This window comes from Microcebus murinus, chromosome 2 (assembly GCF_040939455.1).
Source record: "Microcebus murinus isolate Inina chromosome 2, M.murinus_Inina_mat1.0, whole genome shotgun sequence".
Classification (NCBI taxonomy): domain Eukaryota; kingdom Metazoa; phylum Chordata; class Mammalia; order Primates; family Cheirogaleidae; genus Microcebus; species Microcebus murinus.
The window spans coordinates 100966007-100983241 of NC_134105.1; the positions used below are offsets into that span (position 1 = coordinate 100966007).

Genomic DNA, 17235 nt, shown 5'->3' on the forward strand with positions numbered 1-17235 from the left:
TTCAGTAAACACAGATGTCCCAGGAGGCAGGTAAACCAAAGGGGTAAATCTGGACTGCTAAACTTTTTCATGGACGAGAGATGGTTTGCCTTACAGTGATGGGCCAGTTTGTTCCTCTCTTCTCTGTAGCTATCAGAGAGGTTATCTTTTAGAGCCTCTTTTCCTCTGAGCCATAATTTCTTTAACCTCCAAGTTAGAAGACATCTCTTAGAATTAGAAATCATCACTGTGGCAGGACCAGAATGCCAATGCCTAGTGTGCAGTGATAGGGAAATGTAAAACTTTATTTCACAGACTCCCTTGTGGTTTGGTTTTTGATGTGATTGAGGTTCTGCCAATCAGACACACTTTGTTGACACCTGGATGTGGGAACCAAGTCATGCGTAGGGAGAGGCAGAGCAATGGGTATCTGTATTTGCTCCTGTTGACCACGTGGTAGTGTGGTTCCGGGGGTGGCAGTTGTAGCAATGGCTTTTCAGTTCAGCAGTCAGCTTCCTGGGCCAGCAGCTCCCTCGGTGGCCCTGTTCTATAACATGGGTTTGGAAGTCATTGCTGGACCCAATCTATAGTCAGTTTCTTCAGCTAGCCAACTCTCTTATTTTAATACTCCTGTAAATAAATCCCTCTTTGTAAACTTGCTGATGAAATCCTTCAGCTGCAAAGCTATCATGTCTTACACTGTTCGTTTGTAGACTGAAACAAAATAAAATGGTTGAATTTTTTCTTTGACTTTGATTTTATTATGGATTTATTTTCCGCAAAGCCAGTTTTGAACTACGCTGTTACCTTTGCATGCTTTTCCTTGCAATGCTAGATGACCTTGTATTGCGACTTTCCTAGAGTTATATTGATATGTCCAATCATAAATGTTTTTTTCTTCCTTAGGGGAGAGCGCGAATGCAGTCCCCCACTAACAAATCATGGGGTCGAGTTTTCCACATTTGGGGAAATCGCAGGGGTCAGCGCATCCTGAGTACAATGAATAAGGCTCGCCCTGGGAAAACCACCTTCGTGATCATGGTATCTCCCCTGCCAGGTAAGTATAATAATAGTAATTGTTTCCACCTTTGTTCACCTATTTAATTGGAGCCATTTCATGTGCTGCTTTGTGAAATTCATATATCATCTCTCTATAAAAAGAGCACTGTTATTAATAAGTATATAAAATGAAATGCACATATACACTGAAGCTTATAATAGGCACAGAAAAAGGCTGAGAGAACATTTTGCTGTCTGTAAAGACCTCAGAACTGGCATTTCACTTCCAACAAAAAGGCACTACCCTATATATGTCACACCTAACATATTTCCTGACATCTGGGAGTTTACTCCATGATCTTAACATGATGTTGTTACTGAGGCATTATGCTACACCCTCTATTCCTTTGACTGGTTCTCTTATTTTTGTTCTAGAGTTTGCTGAAACTTTACTATGAAAAATAGATTCAGATGCCTCAGGTATGCAAAGTGATAGCTGGAAAAGCACTGATATAACCGGGCAAGTCTGTGTTCAGTAATTATAAAATTGGAATATATTCCTGCAGAGCCGTCTCTTAACCTTTTGAGTTTGGGTCCTTCATACAGACACAGCTAGAATGGCAGAGCAATTGAAGAAGTTAGACCCCAAGCCCAAATGGAGAGTGTTTTCCCATTTGCTGGTTCTTGGAAAGAGCTCTGCTGTGTGCTGGCTGCACAAGGGCATGCTACCTCTTTCAGAACACACATTTCTTTTTGTTTTCTGTAGTTTTAATAGAATTAAGGGTACGAGTTGAATTTTGTTACACGTATATACTGTACAGTGGTGAAAGTGAAGTCTGGTCGTTTGTAGCCGTCACCTGAATAGTGTACGTTGTACCCTATTTTTCAGCCCTTGCCCACTCCCACCCTCCCCTCTTGTGAGTCTCCAATGTCCATTATATTACTCTGTATGCCCGAGAAGCCTTAGTTTAGTTTCCACTTATAAGTCAGCATTGATTTTTCTGTTCCAGAGTTAACTTCACTTAGGATAATGGCCCCTCCAGGGGAACAAGCATTTCTGAAGAAGCAACAAACATTCTGTCTTAAAGTTGGAACTAAAAAACAACTTCGTTTATTGAGGGCAAGAGGATGCAAACAATATAAAAATCAAAAGCTTATCTGGCATTTAATTAACTTTTCTTTCTCTGCTTGTCAAATGGGAAGTGGATTTTATTTGTACATTTTCTAAGGGTCCTGATCTGCTCATGAGATCCTTACACAGGGAGAAGCTGTGGGGCAGAGTTCTTAAGCAATCCTTTGGGAGAACTCTTATCAGGGTAGAGTAATTGCTCAGTCCTGCCTACTTCTTTCCCTTCTGCTTCATGTGTACTACAAAATAGTCGTTGCACGCGATGGTGAGGCCTGCAATTAGGGAAAAGAAGCTCTGGAAGCCCACTTTGCCGTCTCGGCACTGGTCCAGGTCCTTCATTATTTTGTCCAAGGCCAGAGGGTCTTTCTGATTCTGGGAGAAAAATAAAAAAGAACAAAGTCAAGAAATATCAGTTAATGGTTACAGTGACGAGCTTATTTGATTTATGCTGCTGAAAACCATGTGTACAATCTCCCAGTCACTTGAGCTCTTATTTTAGGTCACAAAATAAAAATAAAATAAATGTATTTTTTTTTTTTTTGCCTTGAGGGAGCATTTCAGCGAATTCATGTTTAGATTCTGTCTAAGAACCACCCTAAACTCCCCATTTTGTATCTTACACTTATGTTCCCTTAATAAACTTTTATTCCTGATAGGCATGGTCAAGTCCTTTTAAAAGGAAACTCTTTATGAAAAGATCTCATAAGATTATTTAGGGAATAAGTTTCAGATCATCGTTCTATGGATTTTAAGGAGGTACTAATGATGCCAAGCAGTGTTTTAGGTTTGGAGAAGATAGACAGCTCTCGTTTCTCCTTAGTACAGCTGAGGCCAAGCTAGTGTGGCATCATATTAGCTATGTGACCTTGAGTAAGTCACACAGCGTAGTAGGCCTTTGTGTATCAACTAAGGATTGAGGAGGTTGGACTAGAGTTTCTCTAGGATCCCTTTCATTCTTTGAAGTGGTAAGTCTATGCCATCCTGTAGACTCTGCTGGATGTTGTACATTGGACCAGCTTTCAAAGGAACATGTATGCTGGAGTCATCAGCTCCCATGACTCCCAGCGCCTGGTAAGAATGTGTGGGATGGGATGGAGATGGACAGCCAAGCTCCCCTTTGCTTTCTTCTTGCTTCCATGGTGACTGGTTGATCACTCCTTTCTGTAGCGATGCTGGTTAGAGGTGGGGAAGTGGGGTTTCTCCTATAGGGTCCATGCCATCAACCAGAGAGGGAAATATGGTTATCAAAGGCCTCAGATCAAGTACTTATGAATTCCTGTGACTGTATTCATGAGTGAGGGAACTGATACTCAGTGTTGCAAGTGTGCTGGATGCTGGTAAATTGCACTCAGGAATCTCTGAAGGTATAGTAGCAGTATTTCCTACATGAGGACTGTAAACTCCTGCCCTAAGCAATCAACTAAAGCCTGCTCTATGCAGCTAATTCTGGACTCACCCTCAGCTTCCTGGCTGTGGTAAGAATGAGTGAAATTTGGATGACATAAGGGGTCTACTTTGGAAACAAAATGCTCTGTTAATGCAGTGAGTGTGGGTGTGCCTGGAATTATGACCCTGTGCTTGAAATAAATTACCCTACCATGTTCAGTACCCCACACTACCCTTTATATTTCTCATGCCATAAAACTTTTAGGGCGGAAGGGTCTGCCTTACATGACATTCATCCTGGCTTCTAACTAATGCAACAACATGATTAACAAGGGTTTAGTGTACCAAGAATACGCCTGTCCATGTGATGGGCAGGCTCATAATGAGCACATTTTGTCCTTACATTTCAATGCTTGCTTTGAAGGACCACAGAAAGTGAAAGTGACCTCGCAGATAATCATGTCTAGCCCTCTCATTTTACAGGGGAGAAAACGGAGGACTAGAGAAGCTGAACTAGAGGACTAAAAACCATTGTCAGTTAAGGCAGAGCCAGATCTTCTAAGTTCCGGTCTGGGGCTAGATCACAGGACTCTATAAAAGCAGAGTAACTAATTTTGGGATTTCTTCAGGTAATTGCAGCTCTGAGAGAGCAGCTAGGCTATTTATATCTGTTTCTTTAACAGATATTGATGACATATAAATTATATTATACTACAAAGTATATCCCTATGTTCATCGATGCAGGAGTCAGGGGCTTGACTAATGTGTCATTTACCAGGTGGATGACAAGAGGCGGACCCAGCCTTCTACCATCATCTCCTTCACTTTAGAGGCTAATGCATTATTCATCACCAACCACAGTAATGAGCCTAAGTGACTAGAGTTGTGGCAAGGAAAGAAAGGCTTTCATTTCAATCTATTTTGCCCAACAATGTTTCACCTTCAGTTGAATTCAACAACCCCCTTTTGAGGACCTGCAATGTAAAAGGACAACTGTGCCTCCTGTCCTGAGTGACATATCTGAGCTGACGGCAGAGTTCTTTTCCAGTTTGCATGGATCTGTCAAAGGTAAGACATAAACTCAAACTATGTTCCTGTGTTCTCAGAGCATTTTCAATGTGAAAAGCAGCTATTTCTGAAGTGATTCTTGGTTCTTATCCAGCAGATGATTGACACTATTCCTTTATAGTACTGGAGAAGGAAAAAACAAATCCCTTTAACTGAAGGGGTTAAGAAGGGAGATTCAAGTTGCTCAAAATGGAATGTGACCAGGATGTGACATCTCCAATACCAGGTTTATGGACCTGATCACAGCCATTTCCTGGTTGATTATTCTCTTGTGAAAAAACTTCTTTCCCCCAACTCTGTTCCCTGCATAGTCTCAAATGAGGCAGATAACTCCAGATGGAATTTTCTAACAAACACCTCAGTATTGTGGTAATTTGTGTGTAATCTTATTTCACCTGCAGATTACAAACTCCTTGAGGGAAGGGGCTGTGTCTTCTTCACTTTATGTTTTCTCTATAGTATCTTACAAACAATAGGTATTCAATATTATTTAATAAACAAATGAATGAAAACACTTTTTTAGTGGTGACCTCCACAGGGAAGAAATAGAAAGAGACAGGGAAAGGAACCAGGGCCCAGAAACATTGATTTTTATGTCTGGTTCTTTATGAACCTTTTGACACTTACTTCCAAAAATCCAGGGAACTCCTTTTCCATGAGTACTCTCAGGTCATCCTTTGTTAAGTAGCCTTTATCCCCGGCAAATTTGTGAAATGTAAACATCATGGTTTCCATGGCATGTTCCATTTGAGATGGCATTTTGGTGAGGTCTGTTGAAGTCTGTTAAAAGATTTCAAGAAGCAGGGTTTACATTGACTTTTAAGCCACATGTGTGCCAGTCTTTTGAGGATATTTGGAAGGAGGGTGATTGATCATCCATTTTAGCTTTTCCAGCTCTAAAATTCAATAAATCTAAGAACCAGGTCACCCTAGTTTTTGGGTCTCTTGCTGGTGGAAATAGACACCTCAGGAATTGGCGCTGTAAAATGAGGGATTTATCTACCTGCCGGCTAATTCTGCATAAATCACCCAGTGAAGAAAAACAACTCTAATCATTTAGAAAAGCAAGATCAGTATTCCCTTTTTTAACTGAAAAGCACCTACTGAAAGAACAGATATTGCATCATTTCTCTTAGCTCTGATAAACAGGACTCTCAGATGTGGCTGAATACCAACAACCCACGCAGTCAAGCCTGGTTAATAAAACATGAACTTTCTAAGCGTAACTTGGTAAGCTGGTTCAGTCTGATTCTAGGGTTTAGAAATCTGCTTTCAAGTGAATTTGTCTGCCGGGTATGTATTTTATATTACAGTTCTGAATTTGTTATTTATTGCAATAAATAAATTGCAATAAATTGCAATAAATAAACTGCTGCATCTCTGGTAGTAAAAATGCAGTTACCCTACTGGAATAAAAGCCACCCAAAGTCCATTATCTAGTTCACTTGAGAAGGAATAAGTAACAGTATGTCCTAACCCCTTTGGGGGCCTGGTACACTTTTGGCAGCACTAGACGAAGAGCTGCTCTCACAGTCTTGGGTGCAGTGGGAGAGCAAGAGCTTTTTGTCATGAAGATTTTTTAAGAAAAGAAAGAGAACATGTCAGATCATTACATTCAGACATAATGAACTGGGGGCCTATGTCTCCCAGTGCCTGGTACTTAATAGGAGCTCAATGAATTTTGGCGTAATTGGAAGGAATGCTTTGGCCAGTAAAATAGGGAAGCTTTGGCTAACATCACCTAAAATTACTACTGGATAGGAAATAGGTGAATGTGGAAAAAAAGTTACAAAAATAGGTTTTGAGGACAGGCTTAAGAAAAAGCTGGCAACTTCCCCTGCTGAAGAGCACTAACAGGAACCTCCAGACATGCTCCAGTCTGGTTCCTGCTGTGGACAGATGCTGTTCAACACAGACCCCTAAATGCTATTTAGTACAGAGAAGGTGGAGTTGGTAAACACCAGGGTTGAGCAATTACACTTAAGAACTGTAAATGCTACCTCTTAATCTCCAGAAAAGTACAGGAACCAACATGCCAAAGAATGCTACTCTAGAGAATGCTACAAATCAGAATCCAGCATGATTCATCTGGAAGGTAGGTAGTTCTCTTGGAGAGAGCAGCGAAATAATGTTTCAAGGTCCACTGTGAGATGAATTCCAGGGGAACCACACCCCTTTCCTGCTCTTCCTACACAGCCTGGGTCTGGCTTATCCCCTATGCCCCATATCGGTTTCCCATGGCAACGGGATAAGCCAGACCCAGGCTGTGTAGGAAGAGAGTCTGTCTTGCCTGGATTGGTTCTGGAGGCCCAGCAATTTAAAAGAACTGAACTGAGTGAGTCACCTATGGGAGAAGGATGTGGGATCCCACCCTAGTTCTTAAATAACTCAAAAAAGGAGTCAGATGCCACAGAAATTTAAAAATACCTGTGCCCGAGCTCAGAGTACTTCATGACCAATTCCCCCAAATCCCAGAAATTGAAACTGGGTGGGACACCTAGTTTACTTTCTTCACAGGGCAGAGCAGAAGGAAAGTGCATTTCAGAGCCAGGGAAGTAAGGGAGGAAATGCAGCAGTGGAAGGACCCCTAAAGTGGGAAAATAGGCTAATCTAGGAATTCCTAAGAAATACAAATTGTAAGCTGAGGAAATCCTGGCCACCCTTGAATAAATATCTTCTTCAAGAACGTGAGGTCGGTCTACCTCACCCTGCATGAGTGCTCAGGTCAGAGGCCACTCCGATCCCATCCCTTCCTTGCCCATGGTCATATGGCCTGATGGAGCTTCCCCCTCTAAAGCTACATCCCTGCCCCATTCCTCTCTTCCCTCAGCTATTTTATTCAGCAAATGGATTTTGAATACAGCAGCCAGCTGACTTTTTATTTGTCCAGTAGACCTTTTGGAGTAAGAATGCAGAACAAGGGCAAGCCAGAAGGTGAAAACAGCATTGAAAACCAGAGGAAATGCCCTCGGTCTCATTAGTAACCAGTGTCCCAAAGGGCACTGACCAGGGCTACAAGCAAGGGATTCTGTTTTGAAGGAGCTACACACTGGTTTTAAAATAAGATGAAGGGAAATACTGTGATCACAACTCTGTTTTCTTGGCTAGAGGATGAGTCATTTAGCTCTTGTGTGACTGTAGCGGTTGTCCCACTGAGTCAGCCCTGCATTGCCCTTCCTTCTTGGGTGGGGCTGGGCAGGGCTGACTGCAGCACTGACCGTTGCTTGCTAAAGCAGAAGTTCCTCAGGGACTTAAATCTGGCATTTCCGCTCCCATTCAGCCACTCTAGAAGCTCCACTCCCGGGCAGAGGTGGGCCTCCGGCTTTCTGGTGGGACACACTTTGGCAGGAGAACCTGGGGCTGTGGCTGAGGGGCCGCAGTGCCCTCTCAGTGACCCCAATGACCTAGTCCTGCACTGAAACCCTCCATCACATTTAATTGTTTACCTGTCTGCCTCAGATTTAAATTTAAGCTTCTCTTGGTCAAGAGCGACGAATTAGTCGGCTTTTATCCATGGAGCACTAAATAACTGTTAAGTGAATGAATGAATGAATCAAACAATCCCTTTGGCAGTAGCTGAGGTGCAGGTGTGACTGCCCAGGACTAGGCTGAAAACCTTGTAGCTCAGAACTCGGCAGGAAGATGAGGGCTGGGAAGGGCCAGGAAAGGGGCCCCAAAAGGGTATGCCTGCGAATGGAACAGTAAAGTACAGAGGACAGCATATTCTACACGCAAAGGAAAAAAATATGTGTCCTGCTAAACAGGTCTGGTCAGACTGACATGACTTCTCTCCTCTCACTCTTGCTGTTTTCTCGTGTTTTCATTTATCCCACCTTCTACTCCATGCTCCTCTAGTGCTGCTGTCTCACTGCTAAGCTTCACAGGATGTAAGACGCTTGCTCACCTTTTATTGAATCATTTTATTCTGATGCCTTTATATATATGCTCTCTACATGTTTGCCTGAGCAACAGGTCTTAAGAGTGGAGGCTCAGGCCGGGCGCGGTGGCTCAAGCCTGTAATCCTAGCACTCTGGGAGGCCGAGGCGGGCGGATTGCTCGAGGTCAGGAGTTCGAAACCAGCCTGAGCAAGAGCAAGACCCCATCTCTACTATAAATAGAAAGAAATGAATTGGCCAACTAATATATATATAAAAAATTAGCCGGGCGTGGTGGCGCATGCCTGTAGTCCCAGCTACTCGGGAGGCTGAGGCAGAAAGATTGCTTGAGCCCAGGAGTTTGAGGTTGCTGTGAGCTAGGCTGACGCCACGGCACTCACTCTAGCTAGCCTGTGCAACAAAGCGAGACTCTGTCTCAAAAAAAAAAAAAAAAAAAAAAAAGAGTGGAGGCTCAGAAGTCTTTCTTTGTGTAGTTTTCTCTACAGAAAACAATTCTGGACTTCACAAATTTAGTTATTGTGGGAGGAATTCAATTTTCCATTTTTGGTTCTCCTAAATTGAGCACGACTTTGCATGTCCTGGACATAGTGGTAGGCACGGGGATATACACACACATGTGGGCACGCACATGCACACTTGCCTTTGTGTTCACCAGCTAAGGGAATACTATTTAAAAGTTCTGAATTCTGGTTATTTGTGTTTCTGTTTCTTTCCTCACTAGATGGTGGGCTCCTGAGCAGAGTCCCAGTAGCTAGTGCCCAGCCCTTCCTGCTTGATGAATCAGTAGGAATGAAATTGATAATCCTAATGTAATTTTGGTCATCCTGGGAGTAGCAGGGAAGCAGGAGTCCTCCTTTGAAAAGCATCTGCTCCTGAGCAATCCCAAATGTTCACTCTGGACCAATGCCCAGATCCAGGCCATGATTTCAAAGAGGACACTTCTAGGGAACAAGAGGTCTGATGTACTTTACTCTTCTGTATCTCGTCCATACCCTAGTTTTCTTACAGCCCACCCAGAAAATAATTGGCAGGGTGTCAGGAAGAATAAGCATCTGTTATTTAAAATATGTTTGAGGTTTCTTGCCTTTCACTTTGGAAATTTTTGGGAAAAAAATTTTTTTTTCTGGAAAATTGAACCCAGAAGACATTCTTGAATTTGATCCTTAAAGAGAATTGAGAAAAAAATAAAAATGAGTTGAAGCAATGGATCTGGATCCAGGCTGTCTCTCATACTTGTCACCAAATAAAACTTGTCCATGAAAGAAGTGGCCATCAAAGGAAAATTCCAGATGCGATTCAATAGGAAGAAAGAACTCATAAACCTCCTCTCACCCAACCAAGTACATCCATTGTTTCTTGAAGAACTGTCAGGCATCAGCCCAAATCATCCAACAACAGCAATTGTGACAACTGCTATTAAATCCTTTGGTGGGGTGGGTGGTAGTTATTTAGTGAAGGGAAAGGAAGTGCCGAAAATTGTTTTTAAAAAAGTAAATTATTTCTTTTTGCTTTTGATGTAAGATTCCTAAATTGTTAAATCTCTGGAAAAATGAGACACTTAAGAAAGATCCTAAAACTTTAGTCCAGCTTTCCCAGCATTTTGAGTGCTAATTTATACATTATAACCCTAAAAGAATTCCATTGTTTCCCCTCAGCTTTACACTTTAAAAGATTGGACTGTGTCCAAGGGCATACCAAGTGGGCCGTGCTCTAAAAAAGTCACATTTTTTCAACTGTCAGTGGAAGGCAGGGAGGCACCCAGTCTCAGCTCCACCCAGCCCAAGGCCTGACCTCACTGGAGTGGCTGTTCCAGAGGCTGGCCAGATGCCAGATAGGGGGGTGAGGGGGCCCATCTGATGTGGTAACCAGGAAAAGCCAGAGAAGAACATCACCTAGAACTCAAGATGAGACCAAACAATTGCTTTACACCGAGTAGACCAAGAAAAAAAAGTGAAGAACTGAAATAAGAAACTCCAAATGGTGGATCAAGGACCACCCTGAAGAAACTACTCTCTGGCTGTGAAGGAATGTATACACCATTTAGAAGGGATGATTAAATAGGAACTGGAGAGGAACCTGTGGGGGCAGGGCTGATGACAAAAGTCCAAATGAGTTATATGAATTTATTCCTGTCCCAACCCCTGGCGTATCTATTGCAATTTGCTGAAACATGTTGGAGGCAAAAATCACCGACAAGGTGTTTCCAATAAGCCTGGGCTCACCTGAAACGCAGGATATAAAAATCCACTCCTGGAGGCTGAAACTCAAGCTTCTGAGGAAAAAACAATCCGCAACAACTGCAAACCTCTTAACGGAAAAAGCTACCTCCCAAGTAAGGCTGGGACAGGCTGCCAGGCGCATATAGGCCGATAAGGGGAGCGGCGGGCTGGCCACGGCCCTGTGGATCTAATTGCTGCCCTCACGGGCAGTTCAGTCTTCAAACTGGCGGCCAGTCCTGGTGTGACTCACTTCCTCTTGGAAAATGCCCTCTAAGATGGCACAGTTCCCCTTTTCCTTCAGGGAGTGTTCTGTCCAAACCATCCACAGAGAGTATCTGCAACCAGCCACACCCACATGGTCTCACAGCTGAGTCACAGGCCTCGGACCACTGGGAGAATCCTGGAGCCCTCGGTGCTGCCCACGCCCTGCAGATGCTTCCAGCTCCCCTGGGCCTGGGTGGGGGCCGAAGGAGCGGTGGGCTTAATGCATCCCAGAGTCTGGCTTAGGGTTCCCCTTGGCTGGCCTGTGGCAACCCTGCACCCCCCACCCCCACCATGGCAGCGCTCCTGGTTTCACTCAGGCAGGGCGGACCGAGGCTAGACAGTGCGAAGCCGGAGCTGGAGGAAGCGCCTTCCCTTTGGCCGCGCTCAGGTTGTGAAGCAAGTTACCAGTGGCCCATCTGCCTCTGTCTCACCCGCACCGCGGCGAAATTAATCTGGATTGGAAAATCCTTCAAGTCTGCTCTTCCCCCATCTCTCCCCGGTTCCACTTATTTAATTAAGATGCAAGAAAGGCATCCTTACAGTTGAGAAATCACTTCATCACACAGTCCCTCCTCTACAACCTGCCCCCCACCCCGCCAGCAAAACTGCTTTATAAAGAAAACAAATAGACCTCCCTCCCTCAGCAGGAAGACCCTTCCTGTCTGGCAGACAACAGGAAGCCCAACTGGAGGCATCTGTCTGGGCAAGGGGCTGAGGAACACCCTTTAGGAAGGGCAGTCCCCAGCTGCCGACCCACCCAGCCCTTCTCCGTCCTCCCCGAGCCCTCTGCGGCCGGCCACATCTGGACGGGGTCAGCCTGCAGCTGGAACCCACGAGGGGACATGCCCGCAGGACAGGCGCGAGAAGCAGGGGCTCGGACAACTCAGGCGACTAGTCGGAAAGTGGGAACGGTGGGAGTGAAGAACGGCAGCCGGGGATGCCAAAGGAAAACCCCAGGGCCAGGGTTCCGTAGTCAAGGACAAGTGCCCCCTCTCCGGTCCGCGAGGGTCTGGGGGCGGCCGCGCCGGCCGGGGAGGAGCGCTGCTCGCCCCGCCTGGGTGTGGCCCGGCGCGCGGTGCAGCGGATTCCCCACCAGCCGCTCCCCGTCCAGGCCCCGCGGTGCCCGGGACGCCCCGCGCAGCCAGGGAAGGGGGTGCCCCCGGTGCCAGATTCGGGGCTGGGGACTACCCGGAGGGGCAGCGCGCGGAGCCGGGCGGAGCTCACCTGGGCCGTGCGGCGCGGACGCTGGGCGAGCTGGGACGCGGGGCGGCGGGCAGAGCGCGGCGGGCGGCGAGACCTAGTGCGCTGCGGGGGCCCCGGGGGCGGAGCCTGGGCCGGCGCGGTCTCCTCCCCCTCTTCCTGCGCCCACGCCCCTCCTCCCGCGCGCGGCACACGCCCTGCGCGCTCCGGCCGCGCCCGCCCCCGCCGCCCCGAGAGCGCCGTGGCAGACTCTAGCAGGAGTGTTCCTCTCTCGATGGCTCAGCACAGCCCCACCTTCGGCCGTGCCCTTCCTCTCGGGTTTGGTTTTAGAAAGTGTGTGAGCGTGGAAATCAAAGAAACCGGCCGTCCCTCTGAGGGTGGGGCTGTTGGCCCCGAACCAGAGATAACCGGCTCTCCGGTAACCTGCAGGTCTAGGAATTATTTTCTAGGTGACACTGCAGGGAGGGGCGCGTGGAGGCCTAACGACCTGACCTCGAAGGCGCTGGGACTTGGCTGTTCTCAGATTAGGGCCTAGCAGGTCCGTGTGTCCCGGGGGTTGGAGGGCATCTCCCGGGGGGTGAGGGTGCTGTCTAGCTTGTCAGTTCTAGGAACCTTACAAACCCCTTGTTGAACAGGGGATTTACCCCTCCTGGTTTGTGTGGTTTCACTTGGTCGCTGGTTCAGTTTCAGTGTGGTTTAATATTGTTAAAAACGAAGTTTCTAAGGCTTCTTTTTTGCTCTGCAGTGGGCCTGCTTGGCTTTAAAAGTCCTTTAGAAGAATTTTCTGGAAGAAATTTAGAGAAAACCTAAGTGTTTCCTAGCAGATGCTTACCCACTCCTTCCCCTGCCCCCACATTGATTTTAATCGTGTTTTAGGGTTAAATGCAAACTACTAGCAGTTGTTGGTGGAAAACAGCCCAGTGACAAGTCCTGGGGTTTTCCTTTGTTCCCAGGGGAGGCCATGGGAGGAATGAGTGATCCCTAAGGAATGAGCAGGGGAATCCTCTAAGTGATACCTCGTGACTAATCTTGGCTATTGCCAAGAAAACCGTGCTTGGATTTCAGCTATGGCTTTCCCCGCCACCCTGGTGCTGACTCTTCAAGGGGACAGTTCTTCAAGATCTTCCCATATACAGTACTTGTAGGCTCCAGGTCACAGTCACCAGTGGAGGAAATCCTGGATCCTTTTTGTCCCAGGTAAGATGCAACTGGATTTACAATGAGAATGCCTGGGTTTGCATATCCCTACTCATCTGGTTTTTTCATTTGGTCCAAAAACCTTTAGGAGTATTTAGTGTGTGTGCGAGGCCCAGGGATTTGGGGATTAAAGGATCTTTTCCCTCAAAGAGCTCTAAGAAAGTGTTGGGAAATAGAAAAGTAAACAATTAAAATCCAATGTGCTTAGTGAGTGGTAGAAGGTACTATGGGATTCTGCAAGAACTCAGGACCGGCTTCCAAGTCCCCTTGGAGTGTTCACAGTGATTTCTGGAGGAGGCAACATTTGGTAGAAATTTTCAAAATAACCTTAACACTTATTGTGTCTTTTTAATCTGTAGAAAGATTCTGTTACTGTAGAAGGCTTGGAAAATATAACAATGTATAAAAAAGAAAATGAAATTACTTATAAATAGGTGAGCTGAAGATAAACATTTTCATGTATTACTTTCCATTCTTTTTATGCATATATATTATATAGTTACATAATTGTGATCACACCAATTATAAAATTATGTGTAATCATACACTAGGTAACAATGTTTTGGTCAATGATGGACATGTGTGACAATGGTCCCATACGGTTATAATGGAGCTGAAAAGTTCCTATTTTCTAATGATGTAGGTGTTATAATGTCATAGCAGGACACTTTACTCACTTGTTTGTGGTGATGCTAGTGTAAACAAACCTGTGCTGCTAGTCATATAAAAATATGGCATATACAATTATGTATAGTATGTAATACTTAATAATGATAATAAATGACTATGTTACTGGTTTATGTATTTACTACACTATACTTTTTTTTTTTTTTTTTTTTGAGACAGAGTCTCACTCTGTTGCCCAGGCTAGAGTGAGTGCCGTGGCATCAGCCTAGCTCACAGCAACCTCAAACTCCTGGGCTCAAGCAATCCTTCTGCTTTAGCCTCCTGAGTAGCTGGGACTACAGGCATGTGCCACCATGCCCGGATAATTTTTTCTATATATATTAGTTGGCCAATTAATTTCTTTCTATTGATAGTAGAGATGGAGTCTCGCTCTTGCTCAGGCTGGTTTCGAACTCCTGACCTTGAGCAATCCACCCGCCTCGGCCTCCCAGAGTGCTAGGATTACAGGCGTTGGCCACCGCACCCGGCCATACTACACTTTACTTTTTATGGTTATTTTAGAGTGTACGCCTTTTACTTATAAAAGAAAAAGTTAACTGTAAAACAGCCCCAGGCAGGTCCTTCAGGAGGTGTTTCAGCTGAAGGCATTGTTATCATAGGAGATGACAGCTCCGTGTATGTTATTGTCCTTGAAGACCTTCTGGTGGAACAAGATGTGGAGATGGGAGACAACGATGTTGATGATCCTGACCCTGGGTAGGCCTAAGCTAATGTGTGTGTTTGTGTCTTCATTTTTAACAAAAAGTTTAAAAAGTAAAAAAAAAATTAGAAATAGAAGAAAGCTTATAGAATAAAGACATAAAAACAATGTTTTTGTACAGCTGTAGAATGTGTTTGTGTTTTAAGCTAAGTATTACAACAAAAGAGTCAAAAAGTTAAAAAAAATTTAAAAGTTTATCAAGTAAAAAGCTTATAGCAAGCTAAAATTAATTTATTATTGAAGAAAGAAAAAAATTTTTTTTTCCTAAATTTAGTGTAGCCTAAATGCACAGTGTTTATGAAGTCTACAGTAGGGTACAGTGATGTCCCAGGGCTTCACATTCACTCACCACTCACTCACTGACTCACCCAGAGCAACTTGCAGTCCTGTAGGCCCCATTCATGCTAAGTACCCTATGCAGGTGTACCATTTTTATTTTTTATACCATATCGTTACTGTGTTTTTTGTATGTTTATATATGCTTAGATTTACAAATACTTAGCATTGTGTTATAATTGCCTACAATATTCAGTACAGTAACATGCTGTATAGGTCTGTAGCCTAGTTATAGCCTAGCAATAGGCTATACCATATAGACTAGGTGTGTAGTAGGCTAAACCATCTACCTTCTAGGTTTGTGTAGATATACTATATGATGTTTGCACAACGATGAAATCACCTAATGACGCATTTCTCAGAATGTATCCCTGTTGCTAAGCAATGCATGACTGTCCCATAATACTATATCTTTACTGTTTTTCATGTCATTAAATATTTATCAAGAACGTGAGTGTTCATTTATTCACTCATTCTTTTTTTTCATTTAATAAGTAATTGTTCAACTATAGTGTATTGTGGATTCTCTATTCTCCCCTCTGCAATCGGCCAGCAGTCTCTGAGGACTCTGAGGCTCTAATGCGTGCATCTCCACAAGGGAGAGGGTTTCTAAAACACTGTGCTAAGTGCTGGGATAAAGTGGTGAAAATGGTCAGCAGGATGGACACTGTACCTGCCCTCATCTGGCTTCTTAACAACTCTGTGTATTGGTAAGTCCACGAACTCCTGCCTTGCCTGTGATCTCTCTCTAGGAAAAGTGGTTGCAGGCATTCTTTCACCAGGAAGCAGTTATGCCTTGTCAGCCACATGCATACAGAGAAGCCAGTTCTGCTTCCCTAGTAATAACTGATTGGACCAGGGAACAGTGCCTGAGCCAGAGCTGCCCAGCAAGGATGGTGTCCTAGCAGGGGGTGAGGGGCAATGTGAAGAGGGAAGCAGACTGAATGGCCATCAGAGGCCTGAGGGGGACAGAGGCCTGATCCAATGTGGCCTCTGGAATGACAAGGAGCCAATGTTCACGTTCTCCAGCAGGCCTGAGGTACGTTCCAGTGTACAAGATGCTGGGAATTGGAGAGATTGTTTTGCTAATGAGGCAGTATTGGGCATTTACCACTTCTCCATGTGGCATAGCCACAAAACTCCATTACCCAGTGGTTCTCAACTTTTTTGGATTTGTGGCTGCAGCACAGAGGGTGGGCTGTCCTTCACAAATGTGTGTTCCTTCTTCCATAGTGTAAAGTTGTTGCTGGGAAGTGGTTGCTTAGCCAGAGATTATGTTCCTAGCACCTCTTGTACCTAGGTGGGACTATGCAACAAGTTAGCAACAGAATGGGACTAGAAGTGATGTGTGTCACTTGCAGCCAAGGCAGTAAAGAGGTGACTTTTCTATATTCTTCTTCTCCATCTGCCAGGATTCTGAATCTCTAAGGATGGAAGAGCCATAGTTGGAAGGAGCCTGGATTCCTGAATCACTGTATGGAGGAAAACCACTTGCTGACCAGGAACACCCTTATTGGACTAGTTATGTGGGTAAGAATTTGGGGGTTATTTACTACAGCATAACCCTAACAAGTAGAGTGGCATTCTTTTGGATGCTAGTATTTTTGGCAGCTCATTCAAAAGGATTAATTTGCATGCATAGTAATTACACTATTATACTAATCACACTTCAGTATGGTGTCAGTGTTTGAGTAGAACTATTAACTGTCCTGATCACTCTGTCTTAGATACTCATGAGGCAAAGTTCTCACAGGTCCTGGCAAATGCATAGTCTCATTGTTTCCTCATGTGTATCAAGCTGTGCCCTGCACCATGTGGAAACCTGTGAAGTCCAGCTCTGCATTTCATCTGCCCAGACACCATGTCAGCAGCGTGAATAATAGTTGTAGTAACTTTATTCATCCATTGCAGTGTCCTAGGAAAAAGTCACACCATTTCTCATGGCAACTCAGTTGAAATCACTGATTTACAGTAATTGGTCAAGACTTCTTGCTAGCAACCCAAAAAAGAAAAGAAAAGAAACAAAGAAAGAAAGAAACCCCAAGTGTGGCTGTACTAATATCCTCTAAATAGAGAGTATCATTTGTTAAACATTTCCCATATTTTTCAAACACTTAGGTTATTTCTAATTTTTCATTGTCATAAATAACTACCGTGTTTCCCTGAAAATAGGAC

The 17235-nt window shown here is 44.5% G+C and overlaps 1 protein-coding gene, 1 long non-coding RNA gene and 1 other non-coding gene across 7 annotated transcripts in view; 1 reads left to right on the plus strand and 2 right to left on the minus strand.

Annotated features, from left to right (window-relative positions):
* Positions 1–882: 882 nt before the first annotated feature.
* On the minus strand, positions 883–1044 carry LOC142869620 (U1 spliceosomal RNA). The gene has a single exon (XR_012918215.1). It is a non-coding gene; the product is annotated as a U1 spliceosomal RNA (small nuclear RNA).
* Positions 1045–2053: 1009 nt separating this feature from the next.
* On the minus strand, positions 2054–12310 carry S100A10 (S100 calcium binding protein A10). The gene is made up of 3 exons (XM_076000134.1): positions 12165–12310; positions 5189–5341; positions 2054–2479 (listed from the first exon to the last, which is right to left on the minus strand). Exons 2-3 carry the CDS (start codon positions 5318–5320, stop codon positions 2318–2320), a joined length of 294 nt encoding a protein of 97 aa, XP_075856249.1. The 5' UTR covers positions 5321–5341; positions 12165–12310; the 3' UTR covers positions 2054–2317.
* Positions 12311–12381: 71 nt separating this feature from the next.
* Positions 12382–17235, plus strand: part of LOC105873057 (uncharacterized) — a 40987-nt gene continuing 36133 nt past the window's right edge. For 2 of the 5 annotated variants that reach the window (XR_012918162.1, XR_001154896.2), the window contains exons 1-4: positions 12382–13337; positions 14624–14720; positions 15617–15770; positions 16473–16590. This is a non-coding gene — a long non-coding RNA (uncharacterized LOC105873057). Of the gene's footprint in view, positions 13338–14623; positions 14721–15613; positions 15771–16472; positions 16591–17235 lie in introns of all 5 variants that reach the window. The other 3 variants (XR_012918161.1, XR_012918160.1, XR_001154898.2) reach the window with 3 other exon arrangements.